The 20,567-nt window shown below is 35.6% G+C and overlaps 1 protein-coding gene across 2 annotated transcripts in view; it reads right to left on the minus strand.

Annotated features, from left to right (window-relative positions):
- Scp2 (sterol carrier protein 2) overlaps positions 1 to 20,567 on the minus strand; it is a 113,454-nt gene that overhangs the window by 81,992 nt on the left and 10,895 nt on the right. For both annotated transcript variants that reach the window (XM_015484986.2, XM_015484985.2), the window contains exons 3-5: positions 17,550 to 17,621; positions 13,117 to 13,248; positions 10,730 to 10,794 (exon numbers count right to left, since the gene is read on the minus strand). In XM_015484986.2, the coding sequence (XP_015340472.1) occupies positions 10,730 to 10,794; positions 13,117 to 13,248; positions 17,550 to 17,621 (269 nt within the window). The remainder of the gene's footprint in view (positions 1 to 10,729; positions 10,795 to 13,116; positions 13,249 to 17,549; positions 17,622 to 20,567) is intronic.

Genomic DNA, 20,567 nt, shown 5'->3' on the forward strand with positions numbered 1-20,567 from the left:
GAGAAAGGAACATTCTAGGCAGATGGAATAGCAAGAACAAAGACACTAAGGCATAATTAGGTGTTTCAGAGAAGGAGCTAATCAGGAAAAGGATAAAGTGATGCACAGAAAGTATAACCACATCTGTTTTCATGGTTCTAGAAAAGAAGATCAGAATTCCCCACTGCAAATATTCCATAGAGGGAAAGCTAACTGTTTTGTCAATTCACCTATTACTCTACCATACACCTCTGTATGCAAACCCCAATCTAGCACACAGCCTCCCACACAGTAAGTAGAGTAGACAGCCATCACAAGAAAACTACAGACCACTATCTCTGATGAATATAAAATCATTTTTTTAGAGAAAAAAAATCCTAAACAAAATACTAGTAAATTGAAAGCACCAACACATAAAAAGTATGAAACATCACACTAAGTGGAATTTATCTCAAGAATGCAACGTTCATTTAACACCTGTAAATCAATTAATGTAATACCCTATATCAATAGAACAGAGGACAAACACCACCCAATCATCTCAATAGGCACAGAAAAAGCACTTAAAATTTTTTTAAAAAGACAATTTGCATTACAAAAACTAAAATAAAAACAAAAAACAGTAAAAGGTAACTTTCTTCAACCTAATAAAAGACATCTACCAACAATCCACAGGCAGGACTGGGAATGTGGTTCAGTGATAAAGACTTGCCTAGCAGGGGCTAGGGTTATGACTCAGTAGTAGAGCGCTTGCCTAGCATGTGTGAGGCACTGGGTTCAATTATCAGCACCACATATAAATAACTGAATAAATTAAAGGTCCATCAACATCTAAAAAAGACTTGCCTAGCATGTACAAGATTCTGGGTTCAATACCCAGCATGATAAAAAATGAAAAGGGAAAAAAGTTTTTAATCCAGAGGTAATATTACTATTCTAAGAACATAGTAAACTATTGGTAACCATCTGGTAACCACTGACCATTTGATTTTGTAGCTAATATCTTGTTCATATTTAATGGCAAAAGACTTATAAGATCTTATAAGGTCAGAAACAAGATAAGGATTTCTGTTCTTACCACTTCTATCCAACTGGAAGTTCTATCAGTGGTAATTAGGCAAGAAAAAAATCAAATAAAAGACATCCAGAATGTTGGAGCCTTACTTCATACCTCATAAAAAAATAAATAAATAAAGCTCAGAAGGAACAAAGACCTAAATGTAACAGCTAAAACTACAAAACTCTTGGAAGAAATCAGGAGCAAATTTTTATGGCTTGGATTTGTCAAAGGTTATCTTAGCTATGACACCAAAAGCACAAGCAACAAAAAGATAACTCAATCAGGAGGCTGAGGCAGGAGGATCACAAGTACAAAGTTAGCCTGGGCAACTTACGCCTTATCTCAAAATTTAAATAAACAAATAAAGGGCTGGAATATAGCTCAATGGTAGAATGACCCTGGGTTCAAACCCCAGTACCACCTAACAATAAGAATAACAATAAATACTGATAATATAAATTGAACTTCATCAAAATTAAAACTCTGGCATCAAAGCACAACATTAACAAAATGAAAATACAACTCAATTAATGGGGAAAATATCAGCAAATTAAATAAGGAGTTTGCATCTAGAATGTATAAAAAACTTTAACAACTCAATAAAAACATATACCCTAATTTTAAAATGGACAAAAAACTTGAATAGACATTTCTCTAAAAAAGACAACAATGATCACTAAGCACATGAAAAGATGCTCAACATCAATCAGTTATGGAAATATAAATCAAAACCACAAGGAGATACTACTTCACATCTCTAAACAGCTTTAATCAAAAAGACAAATAAGTAAGGCATGGTGGCACACACCTGTAATCCAGTGACTCAGGAGGCTGAGGCAGAAGGATTACAAGTTCAAGGCCGGCCTCCTCAGCAACTTAATGAGGCCCTATACAACTTTAGTGAGATATTTTCTCAAAATAAAAAGGCTGGGGATGTGGCTCAGTGGTTAAGCACTCCTGAGTTCAATCCTAGTTCCAAAAAGAAAAAAATAAATGACAAATAATAACAAGTGTTGGCAAGATGTAGCAAAATTGGAGCCCCCATTACTATGGACTGAATCATGTCTCTCCCAATTTCATAGGGATGCCCTACCCTCACTCTGTATTGGAGATAGAGCTTTTAGGAAGTAAAGTTTAATGGGATTATAAATTTGGGGTCTTAATCCACAGGCAAAGCAGTTTTCAAGAAGAGGAAGACAAATCTTCTCTCGAAGAAGACTGAGTACCAAGTAAAAGCTGAGTGAAGGCACAGCAAGACAGCAGCTATCTGTAAGCTGACTATAAGTCATTTCTCACAAAGAAATGAATCAGCTGGCATCTTTGGTCTTGGACTTCAGAGCTGTAAGAAACAAATTTCTGGCTTTAAGCCAACCAGTCTATGGTGTTTTGTTAGGGAAATCCATGCAAATTATTAACAGTTTGGCAATTCATTGGATTTTAAACCAGAAATTTCAGTCCTAGATGTACACCCAAGAGAACTGAAAACCTATCTCCATAAACAAAATATTACTATATTATTATGAATGTACATAGCAGCATTGTTCTCAAAAGTTAAAAAGTAGAAGCAACGTTAAGTGTGTAATCAACATATAAATGAATAAACAAACTGTGGTATAGCTGACACTGGAATACTATTCAGCAATAAAAAAAGAACATAGTAATGATATATACTACAACATAAATGAACCCTGAAAACTAAGTAAAAGAAGCCAGACACAAAAGATAGTGTATGATTCCATTTATGTGTAATATCTAGAACAGGCAACTCCATGAAGACAGAGTAGATTAGTAGTTGCCTAAAGCTGGCTAGGAGTGGGCAGGAAAGGGAAAGGACTGCTAGTATATATAGGATTTCTTTTTAGGATGTCAAAAAAGTTCTAAAATTAGATTGTAATATATATTTCAACTAATAAATTTGCAAAGATTAAAAACTGTGCATCTTTGAGGAGGGTATAGGGGGAAACAATACAGGTACTTTCATACACTCCCAGTGAAAACTTAAAGTCCTATAATCTTTCTGGTAATAAGAATCAAAAGTCTTAAAAATGTGTATACCTTTAACTCAATCATTCTACTTTTAGGAATATATCCTAAAATATAATGTGCCCAAAAATATATTTATAAAGGTGCTCATGAAGTTTTGTTTTGTTTTGATGTGGCATTGGGGATTGAACCCAGGGACATTAACACTGAGCTACATCCCTAGCCCTTTTTTATTTTTTTGGTACTGGGGACTGAACCCAGAGATAGTTTATAGTGAGCTACATCCCATCCTTTTTCTGTTTTTTTGTTTTTAATTTTGAGACAGGATTTCCCTAAGTTGCCCAGGCTGGCCTCAAACTTCCAATCCGCCTGCCTAAGCCTTCCAAGTATCTGAAATTACAGACATATGCCACTGTACCTGGATGCTCATGTATATATTTTTATGATTTAAAAACTAAAATAAAAAAACACTACTAAATGACAAAATCTAACCAAACAAGAGAGAATTAAAATTAAGAATTCTACAATGGGAAAATATCATTTAAAAACAGCAATGGAGCTAGGGTATATCTTACTGGTAGACTGCTTACCTAGCATGCTTAAGAGCCTGGGTCTGATCCCCAGCACCACGAGAAAAAGAAAAAAGAAAAGAAAGAGAAAGGAGGAAATTTTAAAAAAAGAAAAAAAAAAGCACTAAGTGAAAATTTGGACCATTTAAATATAAAGGAAAAGACTAATCATAGGAATTATGGTTACAAAGATTGTATTACAGGGCTGGGGCTGTAGCTCAATGGCAGAGCACTTGCCCAGCATGTGTGAGGCACTGGGTTCGATACTTAGCACCACCTTAAAAAAAAAAAAAAAAAACACAATAAAGGTATGCTGTCCATCTACAACTATTAAAAAAAATTTTTTTAAAAAGACTGTATTAAAACTTTGTTAAATGTAAAATCAGACAACTAATAAATATTAGGAGTTTGGAGAAGAAATGGAAGGATCTTAAATGTGCTAATTTGGATATGTAATCTATATTTAAGAATTGAGACATTTTACATTCTTTTCTCACACTAAGTGAGATCTTCTGTGTACTATATACTTACAACACATCTCAACTTGGATACAAGTTTCTATCAGAAGTATTTGAACTATATTTTGATTTTATGAAACCTGCAGTTGTAAAAGGAGATTCACAGGCCCAAGTTATTCCAAACATATTTAAAAATTTGCTAATAACTTACTTGCGTATTAGTTTAAATTAATTAAAATTTAAAATTTAGTCCCTCAGTAACCACATTTTAAGAGACTGATTAGTAGAGTATTCAAGATGGCAGATTAGAGGAAGGCTGCATTTCTAGTTGCTCTGTGGCTCAGGATTCAAGCAGCAGGAATACTCTTCTCAGTGAGGTGGGTGCAAAAAAGAATTCAAGAAATTGAATATCAGAGACTCTTCAGAAATTTGGGTGCACTTAACAAATAACAAGTAAGAGTAGATTGCTGCCATGCTGGTTGCATCAGCAGAAGCAGCACTGCTTTACCACAGAGGGAGGGATAGCACAGACAGAAAAACTCAATAGACGAATCTGACATGGAAAAACCTATAGAACAGAAAAGCAGTCTGAACTTAGCTGATCCAGAGGCTGCACGGTGAACGGGTGTTTTAAAGGTGCTGTGTTTTCTCAGTGGGTAAGCAGAGGGCTGAAGCAGGGAGCCATCTTGAGGAGACCATGCTGCAGCTTGCTCCTTCAGTAACCCAGGAGATCATAGCAAATATTGCCATATTATCCTGGCATGTGCCTACTATGTGGCCTAGGGTATCCCTGGCAGAACATGATTGAAATAGGCATAGAAAAGATTATATCCAGGAAGATTCAAGTCAGAGGTACAGAGGGGAGTGCACCTACTTTCCTTTTGAGTCTGGCAGCTCACATGACCAGCAACTCACATGACCAACTGAAGGGGATCAGGAAACTGAAGAGGTGAGTATAATTACACTCAGGGACTGAGCCTGGGAAGGCCATATCAGTGGGCAGCAGCAGAGTGTCTGAGCCCTGTGAAGGGTTGATTCCCCCACCCTTAGAATTCTCAGGAGGCTCCTGAGATCCAGACTCTCAGCAGAAATCAACATCTGCCTGGCTCTTGGGGTATACTGATCTAATCTCTCAAGAAGAGATACAACCCAACAAAGTTCCAAAGACCTGAAGAAACCTAACTCCCAGCCACCAGAACTCTCCACTTACAACTCTGCAGCAGTTCCACATTGGAGTACATTGATCTGGTTTGTCTAGACAAAACTCCAACTGAGAGTATTTCTGTTCCATCTGAGATTAGGGAGAAAGGAAACTAGAAAACTATTTCAACTAGCTTCAATTCTAGGCCATTCCAGATGGCAGTTCAGTGAGCAACACGGAAAGAACAAGAGTCCAAAAAATCCCACCCCTTGTTCTAAGGGGTACATACCCCAAGAAACAGGATAGTCAGTGATAATTCCTCCTCAGTTTTGACCACTTGGTGGAGACAGTTTCTTCATTTTTCATTACAAATCGTTTTTCCTCTGTGTGTGTGTGTGTGTGTGTGTGTGTTTTCTCATTTTTTAGCTTTTTTTAATAATTGATATTTTTGTCTTTTGAGGGTTAGGGATTTTTTTCTTTTTATATTTGTTTCTCTTATTTTTCTTTCTCTCCTTCTCTCTCTAATTGCCAAATTCTCTTGTTCTCTTTCTCTCTCCACTTTGTTCCTTTTATTTTTTTTCCTCCATCTTTATAATCATCACTTGCTACATCTCTTCTGATTTCTCTATGTTCACACTCTGAACATTCTAAACTTTCTTTGGTCTTCTTATCACATTTTCTTCTCTCTTGAAAAACTGTATTTTACCATCTTTTAGAACTATTTGGTTTATATAAATCCTGTCCCCACTATTCATGTTATTGCAGTTAGTTCTATGGATGGAATAACTGGTTGACACCTGTTGTTTAATGTCAAATATAATTCATGGTATTTATTGGTTTTGCTGTTGGCAACTACTGACACCACCATTCCTATTTTTGTGGTAATTAGTGCTGTAGATGTTATAGTGGGCACCAAATATTTGTTTTAACGCTCTATACTGTTTGCATCTGTTGTTGTTAATGTTTGTTTTTCCCTTTTCTGGGACACACTAGGAATCTACCAGGACACTACAAACTCAGAGGGTAGAGACTCTGCTGTGGAGCTAAACCCAGTCAAGAGATACTTCACCTTGCTCCAAACATAAACTACCACACTCAAGTTTCTTTGTTTTGTTGTTGTTGTTTGTTTATTTTGTTTTGTTTTGTATTGTGATGCTGGGATCAAACCCAGAGCCTCATATATGCCAGGCAGACACTCTACCAATGAGCCACATCCCCAGTCCCATACTCAAACTTCAAGGGTACTTTAATACAAAGTATGGAAGAGCCAAAACCCCAAAACTAAGTCAAGCCCTTTAGTAATTAGTCAAACACTTTAGTACTTAGTTAGTAATGGCTAGGATAGGGGTTCTTAGGTCCACTCAAGTATAGCCACTCCTACAGCAAAAACAGAGAGATTAACACAAAGATTGTGGACACCACACCTTCAATGGATCTTCATCTAAATCTCCCCGCTCCCTCTTTAGAATATACATGAAGAAGAGCAATCACAGAGTGTATGCCCCACATACTATTCTGTATAAAACACAATTGTCGGATTAATAAGAAGGACCCCATTCTTTTGAGACCTACAAGGAAAGTGGAATCCTCAAGCTCTAACACAATATACACTGTATCAAACACACTAATCATCACTAAAGAGCTGTCAGGAAAATTATACTCCTAAACCCATTTGGAAATATACTAAAAAATTAACAACACCTGATATCCCATAACTTTAGTAACAGAAGGCTGGATCATAAAAAGGCTCCCACATAAGAATGGAAGAGAAAGCATCCGAACAGATGTATAAACCCAATACAGGAATACATAAAATATGAAAAACAAGGCAATACAATGCTTCTTAAAGTTCGTAAGTCACCAGCAACCAACTCCAAAGATAATGAAGTGGATGAAATACCACATAAAGAATTCAAAAGAGGGCTGGGGATGTGGCTCAAGCGGTAGCGCGCTCGCCTGGTATGCGTGCGGCCGGGGTTCGATCCTCAGCACTACATACAAACAAAGATGTTGTGTCCGCCGAAAAACTAAAAAATAAATATTAAAAAATTCTCTCTCTCTCTCTCTAAAAAAAAAAGAGAGAGAGAAAGTAATGGTCATTCACATTGGATTAGGGTCCTTCTTAAAAAAAAAAAAGAATTCAAAAGAATGATTATGAAAATCATCAATGAATGAACGCAGAAAACTCCAATGAATTAAGAAAACCATACAGGATATGAATGAAAAATTCAATATGGAAATAGAGATGTTGAAGAAGAAATAAGCATAAATATTGAAAATGAAAGAAACAATAAATCAAATAGAATGTTCAATTGAAAGTTTCTCTAAATAGCCCATGCTAAAGAAGAATCTCAGAGTTGCAAGATAATAAAGTGGTCAGTCTTCAACATTCAAACACTATGGAAGAGAAAAAAAGTAACTATAACCAGAATATACAAGAACTTTGGGACATTAAGAGACAAAATTTAAGAAACATTAGAATCAGAGGGTTATGAGAGGCAAGCTAAAGTCATGAATAACCTCTTCCAGAAAATAATAACAAAAATTTCCAAACCTTGAGAATGAGGTGGACATTCAGATACAGCATACAGAAACCCAAATAGACAAGATCAAAAAAAAAAACAAAAACCTCTCCAAATCACATTATAATTAAAATGCCAAACTACTGAACAAGGGTATAATTTTAAAAGCCTCAAGAGAAGAACAGGGTATAATTTTAAAAGCCTCAAGAGAAAAAAAAAATCTGTATTTCATTTATATTCATACACACACACACACACACACACACACACATATATATATATATATTTCTTGCATCAATATCACACAAAAAAAACATATAGGACTAATATATAAACTTGTGGAGATTATACAATATATTTTTTAAAATATTTTTTATAGTAGATAGGCACAATATCTTTATTTTATTTTTATGTGGTATGGTGCTGAGGATGTGCTAGTGCCTCAAATGTGCTAGGCAAGTGCTCTACCAACTGAGCTATATAACCCCAGCTTTACAATATACTTTAGAATGATGGATGAGGGAAGAAATCAGGGGAGAAATTTAAAGATTCTTAGATTCAAACAAGAATAGTGATACAAGATACAAGAACCTCTGGGACACTATAAAAGCAGTTCTAAGAGGAATATTTATAGAAATGAGTACTTACATAATAAAACCATAAAGATACAAAATAAACAACATAGTGATGCATCTTGAGGCCTTTGAAAAACAAAAACAATTCCAGGTATAGTGGCACATGCCTATAACCTAAATGAGTTGGAAGACTAAGGCAGGAGGATCTCGAGTTCAAGACCAGTCTCAGCAACATAGCAAGGCCCTAAAAAACTCAGTGAGACCCTGTCTAAAAATAAAAATATAAAAAAGGTTGGGGATGTAGCTCAGTGGTAAAGTGCCCAAAGTTCAAAGTTCAAAAGTTCAGTACCAAAAAAAAAAAAAATCCAAAACTAACAGAAGGAAGGAAACAATTAAGAGCAGGGTTACAATCGATGGAATACGGCTGGGATTGTGACTCAGTGGCAGAGCACTTGCCTTGCACATGTGAGGTACTGGGTTTGATCCTCAGCACCACATAAAAATAAATAAACAAAATAAAGGTATTGTGTCTATGTACAACTAAAAATAACTTTTTACAAAATCAGTGAAATACAGAATAAAAATAAAATTGATTAATGAAACAAAAAGTTGAATCTTTATTTTTTTTAAAGAATTTAACCTTTATTTATTTGATGTTGATTTGTTTTTATGTGGTGCTAAGGATAGAACCCAGGGCCTCATCCATCCCTAGGCAGCCACTCTACCACTTAGCCACAACCCCAGCCCAAGAGTTGAATCTTTGAAAAGGTAAGATTGATAAACACTTAGCCAAACTAACCAAAACAAAGAAAGAAAAGAAACCCAAATTAATGAAATTAGAGATGAAAAGGGAGAAATCACCACAGACATCACAGAAATCCAGCAGATCATTAGGTATATTTTGAAAACTTATAGTTGGAAAACGTATAAGGAAAGGATATACTTCTAGACACATATGGCCTCTCAAAATTGAATCAAGAGAACATAGAAAAACCTAAATATTTCAGTAACTAGCAATGAAAGAGAAGCAGTAATAAAAAGCCTTCCAACAAAGAAAAGCCCAGGACCAGATGGATTCTTAGCTGAATTCTACCAGAACTTTAAAGAACTAATGCCAATGTTCCTCAAATTATTCCATGAAATAGAAAGGGATAGAACTTTAACTTTCTAATTCATTCTATGAGAGCCAGGCATACGCCTACAATCCCAGTGGCTCATGAGGCTGAGGCAGGAGGATCTTGAGTTCAAAGCCAGCCTCAGCAACAGTAAGGTACTAAGCAACTCAGTGAGACCCTGTCTCTAAATAAAACATAAAATAGAGCTTGGGATGTGGTTCAGTGGTTGAGTGCCCCTGAGTTCAATCCCTAGTACCATTTGCATCCCGCCCCCAAAAAAACCCTAAATTTATTCTATGAAACCAGTGTCACCCTGATACTAAAACTAGATAAGGTCACATCAAGGAAAGAAAGCAACAGATCAAAATCATTGACAAACTTAGATGAAAAATTTCTTAATAAAATATTAGCAAATCATATTCAATAACATATTAAGAAGATTATACATACTGACCAACTTTGTTTTATTCTGAGGTGTAAGGATAGTTCAACGTGTGCAAATCAATAAATGTAATTCACCATATGAATAGAATTGGAGACAAAAATCACCTAGTCATCTCAAAAAATGCAGAGAAAGCTCAAATAACCTACTACACTTTTTCTTTTTTTTCCCAGTAGTAGGGATTAAACTTAGAGACTGAGTCATATCTCCAGCACTTTTTTTTTTCTTTCCATTTTAAGACAAAGGGGCTGGGGTTGTGGCTCAGAGGAAAAGCACTCGCCTAGCATGCTTGAGGCACTGAGTTCGATTCCCAGCACCACATAAAAATTAAATAAAGGTATTGTGTCCATCTACAACTAAAGAATAAATGTTTTTTTAAAAAGTGAACATAAGCATCATTTTAAGACAAAATCTTACTAAGTTGCTTAGGGTCTCACTAAATTGTTGAGGCTGGCCTCAAACTTGTGAATCTCCTGCCTCAGCCTCCCACGTCACTGGGAGCACACATGTATACCACTAAACCCAGCCAGAAGTCCCATGCTTTATTAACTCTTTCCAATTTGTTGAATGGAATTCATTTGTTGAATGAATGACTTTCAAATTAAGTAGATAAACTAACCTGAAATTCAATAATTTGACCCCTTTGAACACTAGTTTCATCACTGATTTAAAAAGAGCTTGAACTAAATAACTCTTTAAGATTCTTTACTGTTCTAAAATACCAAGGTCTATGTGTACATATATGGTAAAATTACAGCTTTTAGATTGTATCATTTATTAAATAACTGTGACAAATCATGGTATATATTGCTTACTAACAGACTCTATTTATGATATATGGGCAAAGTTTCTCATAAAAACTCCAAAATAATAAGTGAAACTCACTTTTGTTTCAAGACCTCTCTTATACATCTTCTCAAAGCCAAGAGCCAAGGCACAATCTGCCATACCTTAAAGAAAAATGTAATTATTTTGAAAATGTAAATTTCCAGATACCCAACAAAATAACATTAAATACTTCAATTAAAATAAGTATAATAATTTATATAAAATGCAAAAATATATTATAATTCTACAAAATTTTTAATAAATAAAAAATTACATAGAAAAGTCTTACATGCTTCTAGATAAGAAAAAACATTCAAAAAGAAATGCTAATTCTTCTCTTGTGTCTTAATATGCCAATAAAGGTTTTGATCAGTGGGCATGGTGGTGCACATTTGTAATCCCAGCTACTCAGGAGACTAATACAGGAGGATCACAAGTTCCAAGGCAGCCTGGGCAACTTAGAGTCTGCCTCAAAGTAAACATAAGAGCTGGGGATGTAGATTGGTTGTAGAGCACTTAATTAGCTATGCTAATCAATGATGTGAGTTCTATCCTAGCATCACACACACAAAAAAAAAAAAAAAAGAAAGAAAGAAAATTGATTAATGTGGAAATATGTTTCAATGAAAAACAAATATAAAAAACTAATCCTGGCTGAGCATGGTGGCACATGCCAGTAATGACAGCAACTTGGGAGGCTGAGGCACAAGAGGATCTGGAGTTGAAAGCTAGCCTCAGCAGATTAGCAAGGCACTTAGCAACTCAGCAAGACTTTGTATCTAAATAAAATATAAAAAGATATAAAAAGGGCTGGGGACTTGGCTCAGTGGTTAAACCCCACTGGGTTCAATCCCTGCTACCAAAAAAAAAAAAAAAAACTAATCCTGAATTTTAAAGAAGTGGTCAATTAAATGGAAATTTTAACTAAAAATTTAAAAGAATCAAAATCAAAATCTCAACAGAATTGTTTTTGAAGTCAGGAAACATCTAAAAACAATGTTAAAGTTCAACTAAAAAGCAAAACATGACAAAATTGCCAAATATTTTCTTTAAAAAACAGAAGATAAAGCCAGACATCATATCTATAATATAATCTCAGTTACTCAAGGAGGCTGAGTCAGGAGCCCTGAAAATATGAGGCAAGCCTCCTGAGTAATGGGAATTACTAGTGTATATAACCACACCTGGCTTTGTGTATAATTTGTGTGTGTGTGTGTGTGTGTGTGTTCTCAGTTCTTGTGGATACACATCATATTCTATATTTCCAAATATTCTAGGGTCTTTTATTAAGCTCTCTATTCTGTTCCACCATTCAATTGTTGATTACTGTTCTACTACTCAGTGTTTTAATTCTTGGAGTTTTGTATCTTACCGTTTGATAAAACTAGTGTCCCTTGTTCCACTTCCTTGTTATTTTTCTTTCTTTTGCTTTATATTTATTTATTTATTCATTCTTTTCTTTCTCAGCAATATTGGGGCTTGAACCCAGAGCCTCATACATGCCTCTCATATGCTAAGCAAGTGCTCTGCCACTAAGCTATATCCCCAGCCCTTTTTATTTTGAGAAAGGGCCTTTTGAAGTTGTGTACAAATTTTAAAATTATTTATAGTGATGTTATGCATAACAGCAAAAAATACAGAAACAAGATAAAATATGGTATATCACACAAAGAAATATTATTTGGCCATAAAATAGGAATGAAATGGGCTGGGATTGTGGCTCAGTGGTAGAGCACTTGCCTAGCACATGTGAGGCACTGGGTTCAATCCTCAGCACCACATAAAATAAATAAATAAATGAAATAAAGGCGCTGTGTCCATTTACAACTAAAAAAAATATTTTTTAAAAAAGAAATAAAATACTAATATATGCTATAACATGAATTAAAACATTATGCTATGTGAAAGAAACCACAAAAAGCCTTGTATTATATAATTCTGTTCATATAAGTGTTCAGAATAGGTAAATCAACAGAGATTAAAGTGGATTAAGGTTTGCTAGGGGCTGACGGGAAAGGGAAATGAGGAGTAACTGCTAATAGATACAGAGTTTCTTTTTCTTTTCTTTCCCTTTTTTCCTTTTTTTTTTTTTTCTGTTCTAGGGATTGAACCTAGGCCCTTGCACATACAAGACAAGTACTCTAACTTGTCCTCAGCCCTTTATATTTTTTGAGAAGGACCTCACTAAATTGCCAGGGCTAGTCTCCAATTTGCGATCCTCCTCTCATCTTCCCAAGTACCTGGGATTATAGGTGTGTAGCACCATGCCCATCTCAAGGTTTCTTTTTGAGTAATAAAAATGTTCTAAAATTAGATAGTGATGATGACTGCACAATTCTATGAATATAATGAAAAACACTGAATTGTATGTGTCAAAAGGGTGAATTAACCAGGAAATAATCCCACACTTATTCAAGTACACTAGACATATAACCTCTTCTTACCTCCCTGAATCAGTTGCCGGGCCATAAACAAAGCAGTAGAACCAGTGGAACAGTTATTGTTAACATTGATTATAGGAATTCCAGTCAGTCCCAAACTGTGATAGATAGCCCTCTGCCCACAGGTAGAATCACCTATATAGAAAAACAAATTAAAATTTTAATGCCAATAACACAGGAATCATGGAACTGTAACACAATATAATATTGCATTATGTTTTTTCAGTATCATGCCTTTGCCTAGCATACAACACGGGCAGGACGTATACATTATTGACATCTGTTACAGTTGAATTGTGAAGTGTTCCCCGAAAGCTCATGTGTGAGACAATGCAAGAAGTTTAGAGTTTGAAATGACTGAGTTATGAGAGTCTTAACCTAATCCATGTGTTAAGTCACTGGATGGTAACTGTAGGCAGGTAAGGAATGGCTGGAAGAGGCAGGTCCATGGGGGCAGGCACTGGGGTATATAAAATATATACCTTGTTGAATGCAGCACTCCCCACCCCCCACCCGCTCTGGGTGGCCATGTCCTGACCTGCTTTCCTCTGCTATAGTATTCCACCATGATGTTCTGTCTCACCTCAAACCCCAAGGAATGGAGACATCTATGAACTGAGACTTCTGAAACCATGACTCTCAAGTAAACTTTTCCTCCTTTAATTATTCTTTTCAGGTCTTTTGATCATAGCAGTGAAATATCTGACTAAAATAACACCTTATTTAGAAACAGTTTTAGCATTAAGCATCATATACTCTTCAAAAATAAAAAAGTATCAAAACAAAGAACATATGTACACTTTCTTTATATAATACAGAGGTGGAAAAGTAGAGAATTGACACTATAGTAGTAAAGAATTCAATCTGGGTAGTGGTATGGACCACTATTTCATGAATACTTGACTATCAGAAATAATTTTGCTTTTTTAGTGCTAGGGATTGAACTCAGGGCCTCACACATACTAGAAAAGCACTCTATCATTGAGTTATATCCCCAGTCTTCTTTATTATTTTGAGACAGGGTCTCACTCACTAAGTTGCCCAGGCTGGTCTCCAATTTACAATTCTCCTTCCTAAGTCTCTTGAATAGCTGGGATTACAGGCATGCACCAACATGCCTAGCTTGGTATGTAAATTTTTAAAACTATACCAACGATTGAAGGCCATTATTTTTAACATTTCATATACACACTACACAACTTAAACCAAGTGTGGCAGCATATACCTCTAGTCCCAGCTACTTGGGAGTCTGAGACAAGAGGATTATATGATCCCATGAGGTCAGGACCACATCAGTTTAGGAAACCAGGTCTCAAAATAAATAAATAAATAAAGACTTCACAATTTCAAAAAGTTTGAAAGAGCCTATGTACAAGGGCAATCCAAAAAAATGTGATCCATATTGAATACACATGTGACTTCTCCCAAGTAACACCACCAAGGCAGAAATTCTGGAGCAGTAAGATGAGAACATTGGAAGGTAGACTCTCCAGCAAGGTTTAAGAACATCCTTTTCATACACACATTTTTTATTTTGAATCAGCAAGTTTCCCTCCTAGGATTCCCTTGATATCTTGAGATCTCAAGGAAATAAATAACAGGCACAAAAATTCATCTGCAGTGATATTTCCTATAATATTTACAGTATTTTCATAACAACTAGAAATTTGAAGTAACTTTAAATGTCAAGAACAAAGTATCATTACTACCATTAAATAAGCTGCAGTAGATCTCCAAGACTAGAACTCATGTAATCATTAAAAATGCTATGTGATTGTTATACAAAATTACATATAAGAGGATGTGAGGGGAAAGGGAAAAAAAATCAAGGGAGAGAAATGAATTACAGTAGATGGGGTAGAGAGAGAAGATGGGAGGGGAGGGGAGGGGGGATAGTAGAGGATAGGAAAGATAGCAGAATACAACAGTCACTAGTATGACAATATGTAAAAACGTGGATGTGTAACCGATGTGATTCTGCAATCTGTATACGGGGTAAAAATGGGAGTTCATAACCCACTTGAATCAAATGTATGAAATATGATATGTCAAGAGCTTTGTAATGTTTTGAACAACCAATAAAAAAAAAAAGGAAAAAAAATGCTATGTGAGGGGATGGGGTTATGGCTCAATGGTAGAGTGCTTGCCTGGCATATGTGAGGCCCTGAGTTCAATCCTCAGCACCGCATATATTTATTTTTTATTCTAATTTGTTATATATGATACAAAATGCATTACAATTCATATTACACATACAGAGCACAATTTTTCCTATCTGTGGTTGTATATAAAGTATATTCACACCATCTGTGTCTTCATACATGTACTTAAGGTAATGATGCTCATCTTCCTCCCATGCTCTCTCTTCCCCACTATGAATCAGCCTCCTTAGAGAAAACATTCAGCATTTAGTTTTTTGGGATTGGCTAACTTCACTTAGCATTATATTCTCCAACTCCATCCACTCACCTGCAAATGCCATGATTTTATTCTATTTTATTGCTGAGTAATATTCCATTGCTCAGCACCACATATAAATAAATAAAATAAAGGTATTGTGTCCACCTACAACTAAAAAAATATTTTTAAAAAAATGCTATGGAAATAAGGGGAAGATACTAGCCAAAGGGCTCAAACTTTCAGTTTTAAGATAAACAAATTCTGGAGTTTTAATGTACATCATAGTTGGCAATGGATAAGCTAATTAATTTGATTATGATAATCATTACACAACATATACATATATCAAATCATTTTATACACCTTAAATATATTCAGTATTTATTTAACAAATACTTTTAAAATGCTAAAAATAAAAAAATCCTAAATATCCACTGAAAGTGGATGGATTAGGAGCTGGGATTGTGGCTCAGTGGTAGAATACTTTCCTAGCATGTGTGAGGCACTGGGTTCAATTTTCAGCACCACATGTAAATAAATGAACAAAATAAAGGCCCAACAATATCTTTTTTTTTTCCAACAATATCTAACAAAATATTTTTTTTTTAAAGTGGATGGGGGCTGGGGATGTGGCTCAAGCGGTACCGCACTCGCCTGGCATGCGTGCGGCCCGGGTTCGACCCTCAGCACCATATACAGAAACAAAGATGTTGTGTCCGCCGAAAACTAAAAAATAAATATTAAAAAAGTTCTCTCTCTCTCTCTCTCTCTCTCTCTCTCTCTCTCTCTTTTAAAAAAAAAAAAAGTAGATGGATTAGCTAGGCATGATGGTGCACACCTGTAATCCCAGTGACTCGGGAGGCTGAGGCAGGGGGATCACAAGTTTGAAGCCAGCCTCAGCAACTTAGCAAGACCCTAAGAAATTGAGTGAAACTCTGTTTCAAAATAAAAACATAAAAGGGCTGGGGATGTAGCTCAGTGGTAAAGCACCCTTGGGTTCAATTCCCAGCACCCCCTCCCCCGAAATTGGATGGATTAAATAAAATATGATACATTTATTTAATAAAACACTACTCTATAAAAAAAGACTAATGAAGCCCTTTATAATATGAACTTAAACCACTAAACAAACAAAAAACAGGATACAAAATAATACTTATGCTACGATGTGGGTAACAAAAGTAAGGGGAAAGGGAAATTACATATGCACACACATGTTTATATATGCATCAATTATTTCTGAAAAGATACACTAGTAATTTGGAAAACTGGTTGTATGAGGAAAGAAAACTACAGGACAGGTAGAGTAAAAGTGAGACTTCACACTATATAACCATTGTATAATCTTTCATATTTTTGAATCAAGTGAATATTTAATCCATTCCAAAAAATAATAAGTTTAACTGGAAAATGTTAATGATGGTAGGAGACTTAATGAGATGGGAAATGTTCAATGTAGTAAAATGAGAAAAGCAGATTACAAAAAAAAAAAAAATGACCTTATTTTCTTTAAGAGAAATCCTATGTACATGCTTATGCACACACACATGCTCACTAAAGGATATAAACCAATAAATCAATGGAGATTGGCTTTGTATAACAGGATTAGAGGTGACTTGTTTCATCTTATGCTTTTAGGGGGGTTCCTTTTTTTAAACAATTAGCATGTATCATTTTTCTAATCAGAAAAATTCTGTTAGACAAAAAAAGTCAATAAATACAAATTTTAAGACAACAAAGAATAAAATTTATCTTCTGAACACTAACAGATGAAGATACCTTACATGGTAGAATTATGAATAATTCTTCTCTTTAAAGGTCAAAATGTTTTTTTTTAATTCATCTACTGTTTTGGCAATACAATAATGGCACCAAAAAAAAATTACAGTAGGTCGACACATAAGGAAACCTATAATGATGGGAATAGGATTCTGAATTCTATATTTTGAGGCTTATAATTCACAAAAGCCTCTATCATTTATGTAGCTGCTGCCAGATCTAGGTGAATAATTTTTAAAACGTGGTTTACCACCTACCATAAACGTAGCCAACGCACGCCTGCTCCACTGCCGAGTAGGGGATCTGCGCATCAGCTAACGCCTTCTGGCCTAGAAAACAAAAGGGCTGTGTCAAAAGGTACTTGAAGTATTTGCTTTGAGTGAATAAAAATTAAGTTCAGAGTTTCCTCAGGGTTAATTTACCTCTATATAATCTATGTTCAATTCAAATAAAAATCCTTCTCAAATCATCTCAGCTCTCTCCTTTTAGAAGTAATCATGTTTCCTCGAGACTATAGCATTACTTTTCCATATCACCTTCTTTGATACTTGACACTTCGTGTCCTAACTACAAACCTAACTATAAATATAAGGTTCTTATCTTGTTCATCTCCGTGGTTCCATCATACATGTAGAAGGCAAAGGAGACACAGTCTCACTCCTGGGGTTAAGGTTGGTGGGGGACAAATGATGTGTTCATTCCTACAAAACCAGTGGTCCTGTCTATAGAGCAAGAAAGGAGATTTAATGCTATCCATAGAGGGCTGAAATGACCCTGAGTAAAATTAAGTATATAAACTGGAAAAAAGACTGAAAGGTTGGGGCTAGAGGAATACTCAGTAGTAGAGTACTAGTCTCACATGCACGACACCCTGGGTTCAGTCTGCAGCACTGCAACAAGACAAAAAAAAAATAAAGACTGGATATAATCCCAAAAAACCAAAGACCGAATGTTTTCTCTGATAAGTGGATGCTAATCTGTAATGGGGGCAGGTAGGAAAGATGGTGGAATGGGATGAACATCATTACCCTAGGTACATGTTTGATTGCATGAATGGTGTAACCTTACTTTGAGTACAACCAGAGAAGTCAAAAATTGTGCTCCATTTGTGTACAATAAATCGAAGAGCATTCTGCTGTCGTGTATAACTGATTAGAATAAATAAATTAATTTTAAAAAAACAGAGGCTGTAGAAGTGTGAGCTAAATACTCGTCTACCATAGTGAGATGCAGATATCTAAAACCAACTATTAAAAAACTCCAGTAAGCATTTATATATGTAGATAAGCACCAGAAAAACTAAAGCTAAAGAGTTTGGGTTTTTTTTTTAAGTTTCCACTTGGAAATAGGCCTAGGAATTTTAAGCCATTCTGTACTTCATTTTAAAACCATATGATATATATTACTTTGGTTTGTTTGTTTTAATTTTTTGTAGTTGTAGATGGAAGAATGCTTTTATTTTTTTGTTTATTTTTATGCAGTGCTAAAGATCAAACCCGGCACTTCACATATGCTACGTAAGCGCTCTGCCACTGAGCTACAGCCCCAGCCCTCATATTTACTAATTTATTTATTTTAATTAGGTGTATATAACAGCAGAATCATTTTGATTCATTGTACACAATTGCAGCACAACTTTTCATTTCTCTGGCTGTACACAATGTAGTGTCACACCACATGTGCAGTCTACATGTACCTAGGGTAATGATGTCCATCTCATTCCACCATCTTTCTTGCCCCCATACCTGACCTTGTATTTTTTTTTATTAATTTAAGAAGGTATATAATTGCTTATGGGATTAGTTTGGTCAGAAAATAAGTTATCTTTTCTGGCTCAGAGTATAAGCAAAAAACAAACAAAAAAAAAAATCTTTTATAATAATGTTAGTGAGATCATGTTTCCTGAGGGAAAGGAAGATAGAATAATGGAAGTGACAGGACACTTCTGGTTGTGCCCCTCTCCATTCCATGCATTTAGGGAAAGAACATGATGGCAGAACCCCCCTCCTACAGCCACTTTGGAGAAGTAGAGGGTAGAATTTCTTGATCCATTACTCCATGAAACAAATCCCGCTGCCTCAGTACATCTACAAATGAACCTATGGAGAGTAAAATGCTCTCATTTACAAGAAGGAGCTCAGGTGTTTTTCCCTCCAAATTGTGTTTAAATAAATGTTCGATCAAATGTTACCAATATGGTCTGAGGGTACTTAAGGTGAAATGTATGGGTGGAATTCTTTTTTACCCCCAGTATTGGGGATCAAACCCAAGGCATTGTACATGCAGGGTAAGTGCTCTCACTGAGCTACATTCTCAGCCCAACACTAAGTTTAAAGTCTATTCTATATAAAATGTTCTTATTTATTTTTCCACTATTGCTTGCAAAGGATTTACAATAACAAGAAACCTGACTTGATTAAACTCACCCTGCAGAGAAAGGCAGAAAATAGTCACAAGAAGAAAATTTATCAACATGGAGTATAAACCTTAAATGGTGTCTACCCTAAAAACCAACAGAAGTTAGTTAATTAAATATCATGAATCTTCCTTTTGGGGGATGAGATGCTCTAATTTCTCATACAAAATCTAAATATTGAGTTGCATACTAAGTTGATGCAAATCTAAATATATATGTACACAGGGTACTCACAGAAACAAGCAAGAACATCTTATTGTGGAATAACCACAATAATTCTTTTTGGTTTTCCCAGCAACAAACTAACAGGAACCAGGGTGGGGGAGATTCCTAGGGCAAGGATCATGCCTAACACTGGCATTTAAGCTTAGACTACATGCTTCTTCCTTCCTCCCTCCCTCTCTTCCCTTCTTTTCATTTATTTACTTATTTAAACCATGCAAAGAAGCTCTCATGTATGTCCTCTTTAAAGAGAAAGAAAGGGGCTGGGGATGTGGCTCAAGCGGTAGCGCGCTCGCCTGGCATGCGTGCGGCCCGGGTTCGATCCTCAGCACCACATACAAACAAAGATGTTGTGTCCGCCGATAACTAAAAAATAAAAATATTAAAAAAAAAAAAAGAAAAGAAAGAGGCTGGGTGCGGTGGCTTATGCCTGTAATCCCAGCAGCTCTGAAGGCTAAGGCAGGAGGATCACAAGTTCAAAGACACTCTCAGCAACTTAATGAGACCACAAACAATTCAACTGTTTCCAAATAAAATTTTAAAAGGGCAACAAAAGGACTGGGGATGTTGCTCAGGGGTTAAATGCCCCTGAGTTCAATCCTTGGTAGGGAGAGAGGGAGAGAGGGAGAGAGGGAGA

This window comes from Marmota marmota, unplaced genomic scaffold, assembly GCF_001458135.2.
Source record: "Marmota marmota marmota unplaced genomic scaffold, marMar, whole genome shotgun sequence".
NCBI classification, from domain to species: domain Eukaryota; kingdom Metazoa; phylum Chordata; class Mammalia; order Rodentia; family Sciuridae; genus Marmota; species Marmota marmota.